Genomic DNA, 14,175 nt, shown 5'->3' on the forward strand with positions numbered 1-14,175 from the left:
AGGCGGTCAAAATCCTGATGCCGGAATCCCGACAGCCGAAATCCTGACAGGGGGGGGGGCGTGGATCGCCACGTAGCGGGCACGGTACCTCGCTACGCTCGGTACACTAATTTATTCCCCCTCTATGGGTGTCGTGGACACCCACAGAGGGACAAAGTGCCGGGATTTCGACTGCATCCCTGGGGTAGTTTGGAGAAGAGTCTGTGACTTTGGTGCTGTAGTGTGGTGAAGTGTTTTTTGCAGCTTACACGGGTGGCCGTGATGAGCCGCAGACCGCTGCTGTTGTTACGCGGTGACTGTGCCCTTGCTGTAGTTACCGAGCAGTCACATAAGGTGACTGAAAGCTGATGCGGTCCCCCCTGGCTATATTGGGTCACCAGCAAGAGGTGTTTCTCCTTGGCATGCAACAACGAGAGGGGAAGTGTGGACCTGACAACAGGAAGCGCTTTGTGCTGTCGTGGGGCTGCTGCTGCTCTCCAGAGGTTCACAGAGTGACCGCAGTCTCTAGGTCCTGTGTGGGTGGGTGGCTGTTGGACGCACCCGTCAGAGAAGGCTGCAAATCGCTGACTCTTTCCTTTCTGTCCTGCGGTTTCTCTGTGTCACTAGCATGAGATCTTGTGAGCAGGAGGTGGATAAAAAAATGGTGTCAGCTTAAAAAAAAAAAAAAAATAAGAGCTAAGTCTATGATTCACCGGAGAGAAAAACCTCTTCTGGGCCTGTAAATCTGGGTGGTGGTTCCAAACAGAATACAATGTACTGTCAAGGGAGCTTGCAATACACTCCAAGAATTCCAACCCCACAAGTCCAAAGTCTTCCGTATTAATACATGTTTTCAAACAAGGAGTGGTGCGGGGCAGTGCCGTTACAGTTTGACGTCCGCCAGGTAACACCCAGGGCAGCGGGGCACCCTGTACCTGATTTATTCTGGAGCCAGTTGAGGCCTTAAAAAATGCTGAGCTCAAAATCGGTCATAAAAATGCGGCAAAAAAACCGGTTAGAAATAAAGTGCAACAAACAGGCACAATCTGAGTTTGGTTTTTGGGGTGTCGCTAGTAACCCCCGAGCCCCAGCTTTTCTTTCTGTTAAATTGAATACTCCCTTTTACATTTTGAGATGGCTGTAACGTTTTCCTTCTGTTATCTGTGTTGCTGCTCCAAGGATTTTGGGTGCACAGAATTCGTCTTCCCAGTTCCAGTTCTGTCCGGTATTACATTTCATTAAAGTTTTCTTCCAAATCCAGCCAGTTGAAGGCTAAGAACAGGCTCCCTGTGGGAAGTTCTGCCCATTAAAAACCTGATCAGGATTCAACTGGACCGCCACGCATTGGTTTCATCTCAATCAGTGCAGGGGGGTGTCTGAATGCCTAACTGTACAAACATGCAGACCAATTAATTTTTATTTATATATAATATGGTAGGTGTGAGGGTGTACCAGAGTGAGTAGTGCAGGTGGGAGTAGGGGAGGTGTAAGAGTGTACCAGTGTGAGTAGTACAGGTGGGGGTAGGGGAGGTGTGGGGGTGTACCAGTGTGAGTGGTACAGTTAGGAGTAGGGGAGGTGTGAGGTGTGAGGTGTACCAGTGTGAGTAGTACAGGTGGGAGTAGGGGAGGTGTGAGGGTGTACCAGTGTGAGTGGTACAGGTGGAGGTGGGGGAGGTGTGAGGGTGTACCAGTGTGAGTAGTACAGGTGGGAGTAGGGGAGGTGTAATGGTGTACCAGTGTGAGTAGTACAGGTGGGAGTAGGGGAGGTGTGAGAGTGTACAGGTAGGAGTAGGGTAGGTGTGAGGGTGTACCAGTGTGAGTGGTACAGTTAGGAGTAGGGGAGGTGTGAGGTGTACCAGTGTGAGTGGTACAGGTGGAAGTAGGGGAGGTGTGAGGGTGTACCAGTGTGAGTAGTACAGGTAGGAGTAGGGGAGGTGTGAGGGTGTACCAGTGTGAGTAGTACAGGTAGGAGTAGGGGAGGTGTGAGGGTGTACCAGTGTGAGTAGTACAGGTAGGAGTAGGGGAGGTGTGAGGGTGTACCAGTGTGAGTAGTACAGACGGGAGTAGGGGAGGTGTGAGGGTGTACCAGTGTGAGTAGTACAGGTAGGAGTAGGGGAGGTGTGGGGGTGTACCAGTGTGAGTAGTACAGGTAGGAGTACGGGAGGTGTGAGGGTGTACCATTGTGAGTAGTACAGGTGGGAGTAGGGGAGGTGTGAGGGTGTACAAGTGTGAGTAGTACAGGTGGGAGTAGGGGAGGTGTGAGTAGTACAGGTGGGAGTAGGGTAGGTAGGAGGGTGTACCAGTGTGAGCGGTACAGGTGGGAGTAGGGGAGGTGTGAGGGTGTACCAGTGGTCTGTAGTACTGGTGGGAGTAGCGGAGTTGTGTGGGTGTACCAATGTGAGAAGTACAGGTAGGAGTAGTGGAGGTGTGAGGGTGTACCAGTGTGAGTAGTACAGGTAGGAGTAGGGGAGGTGTGAGGGTGTACCAGTGTGAGTAGTACAGGTGGGAGTAGGGGAGGTGTGAGGGTGTACCAGTGGTCTGTAGTACTGGTGGGAGTAGCGGAGTTGTGTGGGTGTACCAATGTGAGAAGTACAGGTAGGAGTAGTGGAGGTGTGAGGGTGTACCACTGTGAGTAGTACAGGTGGGAGTAGGGGGATGTGAGGGTGTACCAGTGTGAGTAGTACAGGTGGGAGTAGGGGGATGTGAGGGTGTACCAGTGTGAGTAGTACAGGTGGGAGTAGGGGAGGTGTGGGGGTGTACCAGTGTGAGTAGGGGAGGTGTGGGGGTGTACCAGTGTGAGTTGTACAGGTGGGAGTAGGGGAGGTGTGAGTAGTACAGGTGAGTAGGAGAGGGTGTACCAGTGTGAGATGTACAGGTGGGAGTAAGGGGATGTGAGGGTGTACCGGTGTGAGTAGTGCAGGTGGGAGTAGGGGAGGTGTGAGGGTGTACCAGTGTGAGTAGTACAGGTATGAGTAGGGGAGGTGTGAGAGTGTACCAGTGTGAGTAGTACAGGTAGGAGTAGGGGAGGTGTGAGGGTGTACCAGTGTGAGTAGTACAGGTGGGAGTAGGGGAGGTGTGAGGGTGTACCAGTGTGAGTAGTACAGGTGGGAGTAGGGGGGTGGGAGGGTGTACCAGTGTGAGTAGTACAGGTGGGAGTAGGGGAGGTGTGAGGGTGTACCAGTGTGAGTTGGGGAGGTGTGAGGGTGTACCAGTGTGAGTAGTACAGGTAGGAGTAGGGGAGGTGTGAGGGTGTACCAGTGTGTGTAGTACAGGTAGGAGTAGGGGAGGTGTGAGGGTGTACCAGTGTGTGTAGTACAGGTGGGAGTAGGGGAGGTGTGAGGGTGTACCAGTGAGAGTAGGGGAGGTGTGAGGGTGTACCAGTGTGAGTAGTACAGGTGGGACTAGGGGAGGTGTGAGGGTGTACCAGTGTGAGTAGTACAGGTGGGAGTAGGGGAGGTGTTAGGGTGTACCAGTGTGAGTAGTACAGGTGGGAGTAGGGGAGGTGTGAGGGTGTACCAGTGTGAGTAGTACAGGTGGGAGTAGGGGAGGTGTTAGGGTGTACCAGTGTGAGTAGTACAGGTGGGAGTAGGGGGGCGGTGCGAGGGTGTACATTATATATAAATATGATATTTATCTGTGTGTGTCCCTTAGGATTGCTATATGAGGTGGATAAATTATGTTATGTAGTAAATGAAGCCCTCAGTATTATTCTGTACATAACATAGTGTGGACGGGTGCGGCTGTTTTGTGAAATGTAAGCTATAGGTGGGAGCTGGGGGCTCTGTAGCTAAGCGACGTGTCAGGAGGGCAGCTCTGTGCTCTCAGGGCCTTATTTTGGTTCATTCTTTCTGACAAAATCCTTCTTAGATGGACAAAACCATGTGCACTGCAGGGGGGGCAGATGTAACATGTGCAGAGAGAATTAGATTTGGGTGAGTAATTTTGTTTCTGTGCAGGGAAAATACTGACTGCTTTATTTTTACACTGTAATATAGATCTCACTTTGAAGTAAAACCCCACCGAAATCTAATTCTCTCTGCACATGTTACATCTTCCCCACCTGCAGTGCACATGGTTTTGTCCATCTAAGAAGGATTTTGTCAGAAAGAATGAACCAAAATAAGGCGCTCAGTGTGGACCTTAGACCTGAGCAAATGAACATGGAGATGCTGGTGACTGCAGCCAGATCTCATAGGCCATCAGCGAGGATTTAGCATTAGGGGTCTGTGACAATCTAACAAGGCTAATTCCTGCCAGGACCCCTGTGAGGAAGCATCTGCAAGGAATTCCCTTCTCATTCCTGAGCACCAGCAGGATCTCAATGTTCCGTTCAAGGTGGCTGGATTCCAAGGCCGTGCCCCCGTCACATTCCTGCCGTGTCTGCAGGGACACCGCCAGAGCGGGGAGGAAGAGGATGCGCTTGCACGGCACTCAAAGCCGGACAAGGGTTACACTGGGCCCGGCGAAAGTCTAAGCCTATTTGTAGCTACAGACAGAACTATATATTTAACTCTGAGGAATGTGGCATATAAAATAATAAGGGGTTGCAAATAAATAAACTTTAGATCGCTATACTGTACTGTTAACATGTAAAATGTCAACATTGTGACCATGTCGGCATTCTGACCGGACACTGTTATTATATTATATAACTTCTGTGGCTTTCGCTGCATTTCTCTAGTCAGAAATGATCCTGCCACGAGAGAATATGGGGTTCTAGTATAAGGGGTCTACATGCACAAGGTCGACTTAAAACAAAAGGCAGGGTGTGGTATAGGGTTCCGACTGTCGGGATCCCGACAGTCATTAGCCCTACGTCGGGACCCCGACTGCCCAGACTCAGACGGCATGGTGAGCGCAACAAAGCCCCTTGCGGGCTCGCTACCTATTCTATTCTCCCTCTATGGGGGTCGTGGACCCCCACGAGGGAAAATAGCGGGTGGCCGTCGGGCACCTGTCTGTCGGCGTTTTGACTGTCGGGACCGCGTCCGGCGCGCAAAAAAAACCCATGAAAAATGTGTATTATATAGTATGAAAGAGTCCAAAAATCAAGCAAAAAAAATAAAATAATATGTCAACGTTTTTGTCTGTGTCAACCTTGTGCCAGTCAACCATTTGTTGCTAACTTAGATACTGTCGACCCCCAAAAAAGTCCCAAAATATTTAAAGCCTGAAACATAAAACATGGTATCCGGTCAGTGAGTCAACAGTGTCTAGGTCGACAGTCAAAAGGTTGACCACTATTGATCGACACACAAAAAATTTGAAACAAACAAAAAGCTCCACATTCCAATGGTCGACACAGGAAAAGGTTGACATGCATTTGTCAGGATTTCGACATGTTCTTACTTCATGATCCCAGTGGGCATAGAGTTAGATTATAACAGTGTGCCAAGCGTATGGCGAGCGCAGCAGAACACTAATATGATGTCCACGGCGATATAAAAATGATAGCTAGAATCTGATTGGTTGCTATGGGTATCACCACATCTTTAGAAGCTTTAGTAAATGTACCCCTAGGCCTAGATCTTAGTGGGAGCAAGGAACCCCGGTACTTGTTTAGTTTCACGGCGGCAGATTGCATGCGATTTGCATAAGATTCGATGTGCGGTGCGATTTAGTACCGGTTCATAACCCCACTATCCACTGCGGCATGGAGTTGATTTTATATAGTGTGGCGAGTGCAGTAAGCCACCGAGCCCCGTGAGGGGACACAGATTTACTTTACATATATTCCGCGTACCCTCGCTACGCTCGCCACGCTTTGGGCTCAGTGAATACATGTCAAGTAATCCGCGTCTGCTCGGTGGTGGCTCGCCACACTATATAAAATCAACTCCATGCCGTAGTGGATAGTGGGGTTATGAACAGGTACTAAATCGCATTGAATCTTATGCAAATGGTATGCAAATTGCATGCGATATCTGCCGCCGTGAAACTAAACAAGTACCGGAACCCCTGATGTCACAATCACATGACATCCCACAACAGGGGGAGGAGCAAGATCCCAAAATGGAAGCTTAAATCTGGCTTTGCTCGTTACCTGGTTACCAAGTGCAATAGGTGGTGGAGTGGATAGTGACAGTGCTAGGCCACAAACCTTGCTCCTCCCCCCTGGGGTCATGTGGATGGGCATGAAAATTATAATTTTAGTTTTCATCTAGAGAAAAGGAACCTTAATTTGGCATTGTCGACTATCCTAATTTAGATATATGCTTCATGCCTTGCTCCAGCAGTGGAACTACACATCCCAGCATGCCTTGCCAGTGCTTTACCATGCCCTAATAGCAAAACTGTGGCAGGGCATGCTGAGGTGCACAGTTCCTCAGCATCTGGACGGGTTACATTGGAGGAGTTACATTACTACCATAATGGAGGCTGAGGTGTTCTGTGTTCTTTCAACTGTTGTGGGGCCACATGCCCAGATGTGCCCAAAGGCTGCCAAGGCATGCTGGGACTTGTAGTTCTAGAAGATATGGAAAAGTGCAGGTAAAATACCGCATACCACTTAACTGTCCCACTTTAGGTACCGTTATCCAGACTGTGGGCATGCTGGTAGGCATGTGCCCACCCACCATGCTCCTGCCTTCAGAGTGTGTAGATCACAGTAGCTGGTTGTAAGTTAGAGGCTGATAAAAGGCCAACGCTGCTCCTCACCTCTATCGGGAGAATAGACGACGATGATGATGTTCTGTCATTTTGATTGGCTGGTAACCAGTTCTATATAAAGCAGTCAGCGGAATGTTGCCAACGCTCACCCTGTTCATGTTCTCTTCCCTCCAATGTTCCTGACTGACAGTGTAGAGACGACTGAGCAAGGACAGTGCACCTAAGCTTTAGTGAATGAATGTACTGAATGAAGGAAATGGAATAGCTGCCTATTATTTATTCCATGTTCTCTGAAAAATATTAACATATGGCCTCAGTTTATTATGCTTGTGCGTGTAAGATGTTACACATCACACACCACGGTTTTTAATATATATTGTATATCCTGCAAGCCACGAAGTGCTAATTGCTCGTTTACATTAGATTTCCCTTCACCGTCAGGCCATGTATAATTATTGCCAATGATCACAAAGAAAGATGGCGTTATCGGAACCTCCCCATCATTAAACATATGCCACGAGTTTTTTTGATTGGCTAATGGTCAAAATCCTGTTCACATATGCCAGTCACCCAACAGTGTTAGGCTTGGGCCACACATAGCGGGCAAGCTGGACTCATTTGGCCGCAATGAGGAAGGGCGGGGGGAGGGGATGACAGGATCCGGCTATTGCTGACCGGATTTCAAGTGCACGAAATCCATCAAGTTGTGGTAGGACCCAGCAGCTGCAGCCCTACTGCTAATCTGTGGGCGGCCGCACTGGAGCCTGTGTGTAGGCTCCTTGTGGCGAAGTGAGTCCCGCTGAATGGGATCCGCTGCACGGCTGTGTGTGGCCCCGGCATTACATCAAATGCCTGCAATAGCACATGTCAAATGATTGACAATGGCACTTGGCGACGTTTCTGGATGACACCATTGTGTACAGGGGTTAAACCCATCAATTTAAACTAGAAAATAGCCACAGGGACGTTCTTCCCTCCAGACCCAAAGGCTTCGATGGAGAAGTATCTCCTTTCCGACCTTCCATTTTCGACGGAGAGATAGCTCTCTCCCAACCTGATGGCTCAAACAAATAAGCACCTCTCTCACAATCTTCAGGCTCAAACGGTGGAGCACCTCCGTCCCAACTCAGACAGAGAAGCACCTCCCTCCCAATCTGAAGGCTGAAACGGAGAAGCACATCCCTCCCGACTCAGACAGAAAAGCACCTCTCTCCCAATCTGCAGGCTCAAATGGAGAAGCACCTCCCTCCTGACTTAGACAGAGAAGCACCTCCCTTCCAATCTGCAGGCTCAAACGGAGAAGCACCTCCCTCCTGACTCAGACAGAGAAGCACCTCCCTCCCAATCTGCAGGCTCAAACGTAAAAGCACCTCCAGCCACCTCTAGCCCAAGGACGTTCTTCCCTCCAGACCCAAATGGAGAAGAATCTCCTTTCTGACCTGCCATTTTCGAAGCAGAGATAGCTCTCTCCCAACCTGATGGCTCAAACAAATAAGCACCTCTCTCCCAATCTTCAGGCTCAAACGGAGGAGCACCTCCCTCCCAACTCAAACAAATAAGCACCTCTCTCCCAATCTTCATGCTCAAACGGAGGAGCACCTCCCTCCCAACTCAGACAGAGAAGCACCTCCCTCCCAATCTGCAGGCTGAAACGGAGAAGCACCTCCCTTCCGACTCAGACAGAGAAGCACCTCCCTCCCAATCTGCAGGCTGAAACGGAGAAGCACCTCCCTTCCGACTCAGACAGAGAAGCACCTCCCTCCCAATCTGCAGGCTCAAATGGAGAAGGACCTCCCTTCTGACTCAGACAGAAAAGCACCTCCCTCCCAATCTGCAGGCTCAAATGGAGAAGCACCTCCCTCCTGACTCAGACAGAGAAGCACCTCCCTCCCAATCTGCAGGCTCAAACAGAAAAGCACCTCCAGCCACAGGGACGTTCTTCCCTCCAGACCCAAAGGCTCAAATGGAGAAGTATCTCCTTTCCGACCTGCCATTTTCAACGGAGAGATAGCTCTCTCCCAACCTGATGGCTCAAACAAATAAGCACCTCTCTCCCAATCTTCAGGCTCAAACGGAGGAGCACCTCCCTCCCAACTCAGACAGAGAAGCACCTCCCTCCCAATCTGCAGGCTGAAATGGAGAAGCACCTCCCTCCCGACTCAGACAGATAAGCACCTCCCTCCCAATCTGCAGGCTCAAACGGAAAAGCACCTCCCTTCCTGACTCAGAGTAGCACCTCCCTCCTTACTCAGAGAGAGAAGCACCTCCCTTTCCAACGCAGAGAAGCACCTCCCTCTGGGCTTGCTAAGACTAAGACAGAGAGAAGCTCCTCCCTCTTAGACTGACTTGAAGCATTTGCGCATTTATGGTTATTTAAACCTGCTTCTCCTCTATCTGCTACATTAGCCAGCTTCTGTAATGGGCGGTCTTTCCTATGTATTTATGTGGAACAGAGCAGAACAATTTGTGTGCTACATGACTGTATAGGAAGATGATGAAAGGGTTCCGGATCACAGAGGGCCAGAACGCAGTGCTTGGAATAAAGAGCCGTTTGCTCTTAGTGACTTTTCCTATCCTGACACCACGTGAACTCTGGCAGCCGATTTCCCACCAGAAGAGAAAAATCCCCTTCAATAACAGATCCAAACAAATGTAATGATGTAAAATAATTGGAAAGGCTGGAATCTGCCGTTCGTCTGGAGAAATGCAGCCAGCGGACGGCTCTTTCCCAGGATTCATGTGTGCGAGCAGCGAACAGCCTTTGGCTCGCGTGCCTCTACACATCAACAACGTTCAGACCATATGGTACAGAGAACAATATTAAATGCAATTAGACACACTTCCTCCACAATGTAATGCAAGCGAGCAGCTCGCTGAACTGAATGGGAGAGAGATACAAATGGGAAGGAATGGGTTACAGGTCTGTATAAACCTTGGGATGACGCTCCGGACGGGTGGCGGAGGGCAAGCTGCAGGTATAGCAGGGTTACCCCGGTTCTCTATGCAGAGATGGACTACAAATCCCATCATCTGGTCTTTCCTAGCAGCCACCACAAGGGGGCAGCAAGCTCAGTCTGATTTTTCGTACTGTCACAACATCGAATATACAATATTTGCCCCCCCCCCCCCCCCCCCCCCCCCCCAAAAAAATGGATTGGCCATTTCATCATTAGTCTGTACCATTGTCAATCATTGCTGATCTATTGACAGTTTATACCACTCCCTTGTCTTTGTCTCTAAACTATTGCACTTCAAATAAAAAGGTTGATTTTAATTGTTAGTCCATTCATCGCTTCAACATTGCTCAAAATGCAGCGAATACATGTCTAAGATAGAGATATATATAGATAGATGGGTAGATAGATGTATTTTAAATGATAAACCTACTGGGATGTACTGTTCTGTCCATTAATGTGTATTCAGTCAGCGTTTGGTAGACGCACTATATGTAATGTGAATGCTAATATTGCTATACAAATAGAGCCATCATCATCTAGGCCAGTGGTTCCCAACCTGGGGTACTAGTACCTCTGGGGGTACTCTGCAGACCAGTTGGGGGTACTTGAAAATAATATTGGTAATGGCGGAAGAAGTCTCCAGGATAAGTGTCCCATTGCCATGGAGACAAATCACGTTACATCACTTCCGGTTCTGTCTGCATCGTCATTAGCGTCTTCTCATGTTTTTGCCCGATCAGCAATCCACTGGGAGCTACCTGCGCTGCCACAGGTGGAGGAAGCAGATGCATTAATCTTACAGGCATTAGCAGGAACCCCGGAGACAGTACACAGCCAGAGGCCAGACACAGAGGGACTCAATTCCTGACCACACACTTCTCCTCAGCTACTCCTTAATATAAAGGACACGCATGAGGACACACATACCGCTCAATTCCACTCCCCTATTGTTTTGTTCTATGTATTGTATTGTATGTGAGAACAATAGGCCTTGGTGAGCCATGGCTCACCATGGCTATCCAGAGATGGCTAGTTGAAGAAGGCTCCATCTGTATATCATCTGTATATCTGTCACACTCACAAATGTGCATGTGACCAGAGATAATACATAGAAAACCTTGTTATTAGCAGTTTCTGTGTCCAGCTCAGCTGCACGTGTACCTGGCAGAAAGTCTTATACGGCTGGGATAAACCATCTACCACCAAAGTCCTGGCGTATTTCCCACACCCGCAGTTCTGATTAGCACCTGAAATATTTACTTACAAATCTAATATATTAGCAAAGGTATTTATCTGCGCTCTGTGTCCTGGGAATTAAGGGGTGCAAAGAGCTAAAGATTGACACTTTGGGTGCAATATGTAAACGTTTGCATTCACTGTATATAACCAAGCACAAGAGAAAAGCTTTGGAACCCGCGTCAACCCATCAGATTGTAGCTTTGTGGGTGACCGAATCGGTACATTATATGTCTTGGCTTTGATGTTGTACATTATGGGCCCGTCTGTGCCACAGTCCTCACGTCCCCCCCCTTGTTGTTGTGCAGCTGTACAGGAGGAGCGGCAGCGAGGAAAGGACCGGAACGAAAACGAGATAGAGTGCACCAGCAGCGCCAACGAAGACATGCCTGTGGAGAAAATCCTGGAGGCCGAGCTGGCGGTAGAACCAAAGACGGAGACCTACATCGAAGCCAACATGGGCCTGGCACCCAACTCTGTAAGTTACTTACAGGGGTAGGGTAGGGGGGGTGCGGGTGGTACTGCTGCATGTGGCAGATAAACGGCTGCTGTCCGTGGTATTGCGGCATGAGAAACCCCAACAGCGCACTGTGTAGTATGTGCGCACTTACCTAGGTACACAGCTTCATTGCACCAGAAGTGGGTATACAGATGTCAGCTATTGTCCCAGTTACAGAGAAGTGGGACCATTCAGAATAATTCAATAGAACAGGTCTCGCATGTTATATTAATCTGGAAGCGGCCTATAAATAGTTAATATTGTATGTGAAAACCTTCACGAGCAGCAGACAGGTACTGTATGTACGATGTGTATTTATAGATGTCGCAGAGAGTGAGATAAAAGCCAGGCGCTCTATAATGTAGCAAGGCTGGAACACAATTCATTTGCTTTCAATCTAGAAGGGAAAGTAATACGCGTGTGCGGGTCTTACAGATGTGGGCAGATGAGAGGCGGAAGCGGAGTCCTCTCTTCATACATGTCTGGGGCTGATGAAGGGTTTCCTGGCAACTATAATGGACCCTTGTCAGTTTCTGCAGTTGTTATAATACCCATTACAAGTCTTTGGTGTTCAGATGAGTTCTGTATAGGTGGAATACAATAGCCCCGTACAGTATGAATGACAGACTCTACGCAAACACTGACAGAGTTTTCCCATATTCTTCTAATCTTTATTTTTTTCACGTTATCAAAGACAACTTATTGAAGACAGCCACATAATTCATAGTGCCAGTATTGTTCACTAGGAGCCAGTGACATCACTGAGATTTCAGCCTATCCAGTACCTAGGAACCAGTGACATCACTAAGAATGCAGCCTATCCCGTCACTAGGAGCCAGTGACATCACTAAGAGTACAGCCTACCAAGTCACTAGGAGCCAGTGACATCACATAGGGGGATATTCAATCTCCGGCGAGCACCTCCCATCGGGGAGATGCCCGCCGGGCCCTATTCAATGCTGTCTTCCCCGACAGCATTGAGTAGGGTATCTCGGCAGAACGAGCCCGACATCACTAGCTGTCGGGCTTGTTCTGCCGGGAACAGCCGGGAAGTGACGAGCTGCCGGCTGCAGCTCGCCTCTTCCCGGCCGCAACTCGCGGCCACGCCCCCTTTTCGCTCCCCAGCAGACGGGACATGGAATCCCGCCTGCGTGTTCTCGGTCAAGCTGACCGAGAACGGAACTGGGTCACGGTGGTCGAGCAAGCTCGACTGCCGTGACCCTGACATTGAATACCCCCATAAGAATGCAGCCTATCCAGTCATTAGGAGCCAATGACATCACTGATAGTGTAACTTTTCCAGTTACTAGGAACCAGTGATATCACTGAGAGTGCAGCCTATCCAGTCACTAGGAGCCAGTGACATCAATGAAAGTGCAGCCTATCCAGTCGCGAGCTAGGAGCCACTAAGAGCGCAGCCTATCCAGTCACTAGGAGTCAGTGACAGCACTGAGAGTTCAGCCATACATTCATTATGGGTAAATTCCATAATTGAGAGTGTAGCCAGCCTCACACCTGGAGCCAGTAACATCACTGAAAGTCAAGCCTATCCAGTAAATATAAATTAGTGACCTCACTGAGAGTGCAGCCTATCCAATCACTGGGAGCAAGTGACATCACTGAGAGTGCAGCCTATCCAATCTCTAGAAACCAGTGACATCACATAATTGACAAAGCATCCTGGAGATGTCACTACTTCCTTTATGCATTGCTAGGATGCATTCTCTCAAATTTAGGTCTTGCCGCTTAATGTCTCTCACCCCATTGTGAAGAGGGTACTTTTAAGAAATGTCACCTGGCCCTCTATATTGAGGATAGAACAGAGCGGTTGAGTGGGTCACTGAGAATATTCTACTGTGAAGAGACATAAATTGTAGTGACAGGTAAGTGACCTGCTATGTGTAATGTTGAAGGTCAGAAAGGAGGAAATCATTAACTCCTTGGTCCCCTATTGATGCATTCTCTCTGTGCCGCTGATAACTCTCCTCATCTCCTACCCTGCAGCCCAGCGACCCCGTCACAAACATCTGCCAAGCAGCGGACAAGCAGCTTTTCACGTTGGTCGAATGGGCTAAAAGGATCCCTCACTTTTCGGAACTGCCGCTGGACGACCAAGTAATACTGCTACGGGCAGGTGAGACTGTGCCGCAAACTGTGCGCCTTCACCCATTACCTCCGGTGCTGCAGTAACATCGGACTCGCGGCCTGCGCGCTACGCAGACCACCATGCTGCGCACTGAACCAGTATTCGCAGGAATGCGGCATAAGTGAATGCAACATTTCTGACTCTATTGTAACGAAGGGGGGGGGGGGGGTGAGGGTGTTGGACACATTAAGGCAGAAAGACAGGGACATGATTCGGTATCCTCTACCCTATTGCTTTTTAGAACTTCCCTGCAGTATTTTAACCAGTGGCTTCATATATTATTGAGAGCCGGCAAAGGGCTCTGGGGATTCGGCCATGAAACATTAACGGCCCAACATGTAGCTAACAGCGCGGCGGTCTCCACTCAGGCATCCCCTGAAGAAGAGATGAGAGACAGCTTCAGGGAGCGGGAGAGCTGATGGGGCGGAAGTCGCCTCCTTCCTTTCACAGCACCTAAAAAACAAAAACATCACTTGGAATAGTCGTCACCCGAGTCCATCTCGCCCGCCCGAGTAAGAGGCCTCGTTTCCACAATCAATGTTCTTCCAGGGAAGCGACGAGCGTTACTTAAAAATGCCTTGGTGTGACCCAAAGTGATAAAATTGTGACAATGGGACCGTCAGCTGCGATTCCCCGGAGAACGGTCTGCCATTAAATATAAAGCGCTGAAGTGATAATGGCGCCATTCTTGGGTTCCTCATCCGAAAATATGAGATCGCAATGAGTCCTTACTCAGCGAGGGGGGGGGG

At 49.2% G+C, this 14,175-nt stretch overlaps 1 protein-coding gene and 1 long non-coding RNA gene across 8 annotated transcripts in view; one reads left to right on the plus strand and one right to left on the minus strand.

Annotated features, from left to right (window-relative positions):
* RXRA (retinoid X receptor alpha) overlaps nucleotides 1-14,175 on the plus strand; it is a 148,739-nt gene that overhangs the window by 122,133 nt on the left and 12,431 nt on the right. For all 7 annotated transcript variants that reach the window (XM_083158591.1, XM_083158593.1, XM_083158592.1 and 4 more), the window contains 2 exons: nucleotides 11,090-11,259; nucleotides 13,285-13,414. In XM_083158591.1, the coding sequence (XP_083014717.1) occupies nucleotides 11,090-11,259; nucleotides 13,285-13,414 (300 nt within the window). The remainder of the gene's footprint in view (nucleotides 1-11,089; nucleotides 11,260-13,284; nucleotides 13,415-14,175) is intronic.
* The window catches only part of LOC146035251 (uncharacterized), a 135,006-nt gene that overhangs the window by 21,031 nt on the left and 99,800 nt on the right, over nucleotides 1-14,175 (minus strand). The window lies entirely within an intron of this gene.

This window comes from Crinia signifera, chromosome 9, assembly GCF_055691185.1.
Source record: "Crinia signifera chromosome 9, ASM5569118v1, whole genome shotgun sequence".
Lineage (NCBI taxonomy): Eukaryota > Metazoa > Chordata > Amphibia > Anura > Myobatrachidae > Crinia > Crinia signifera.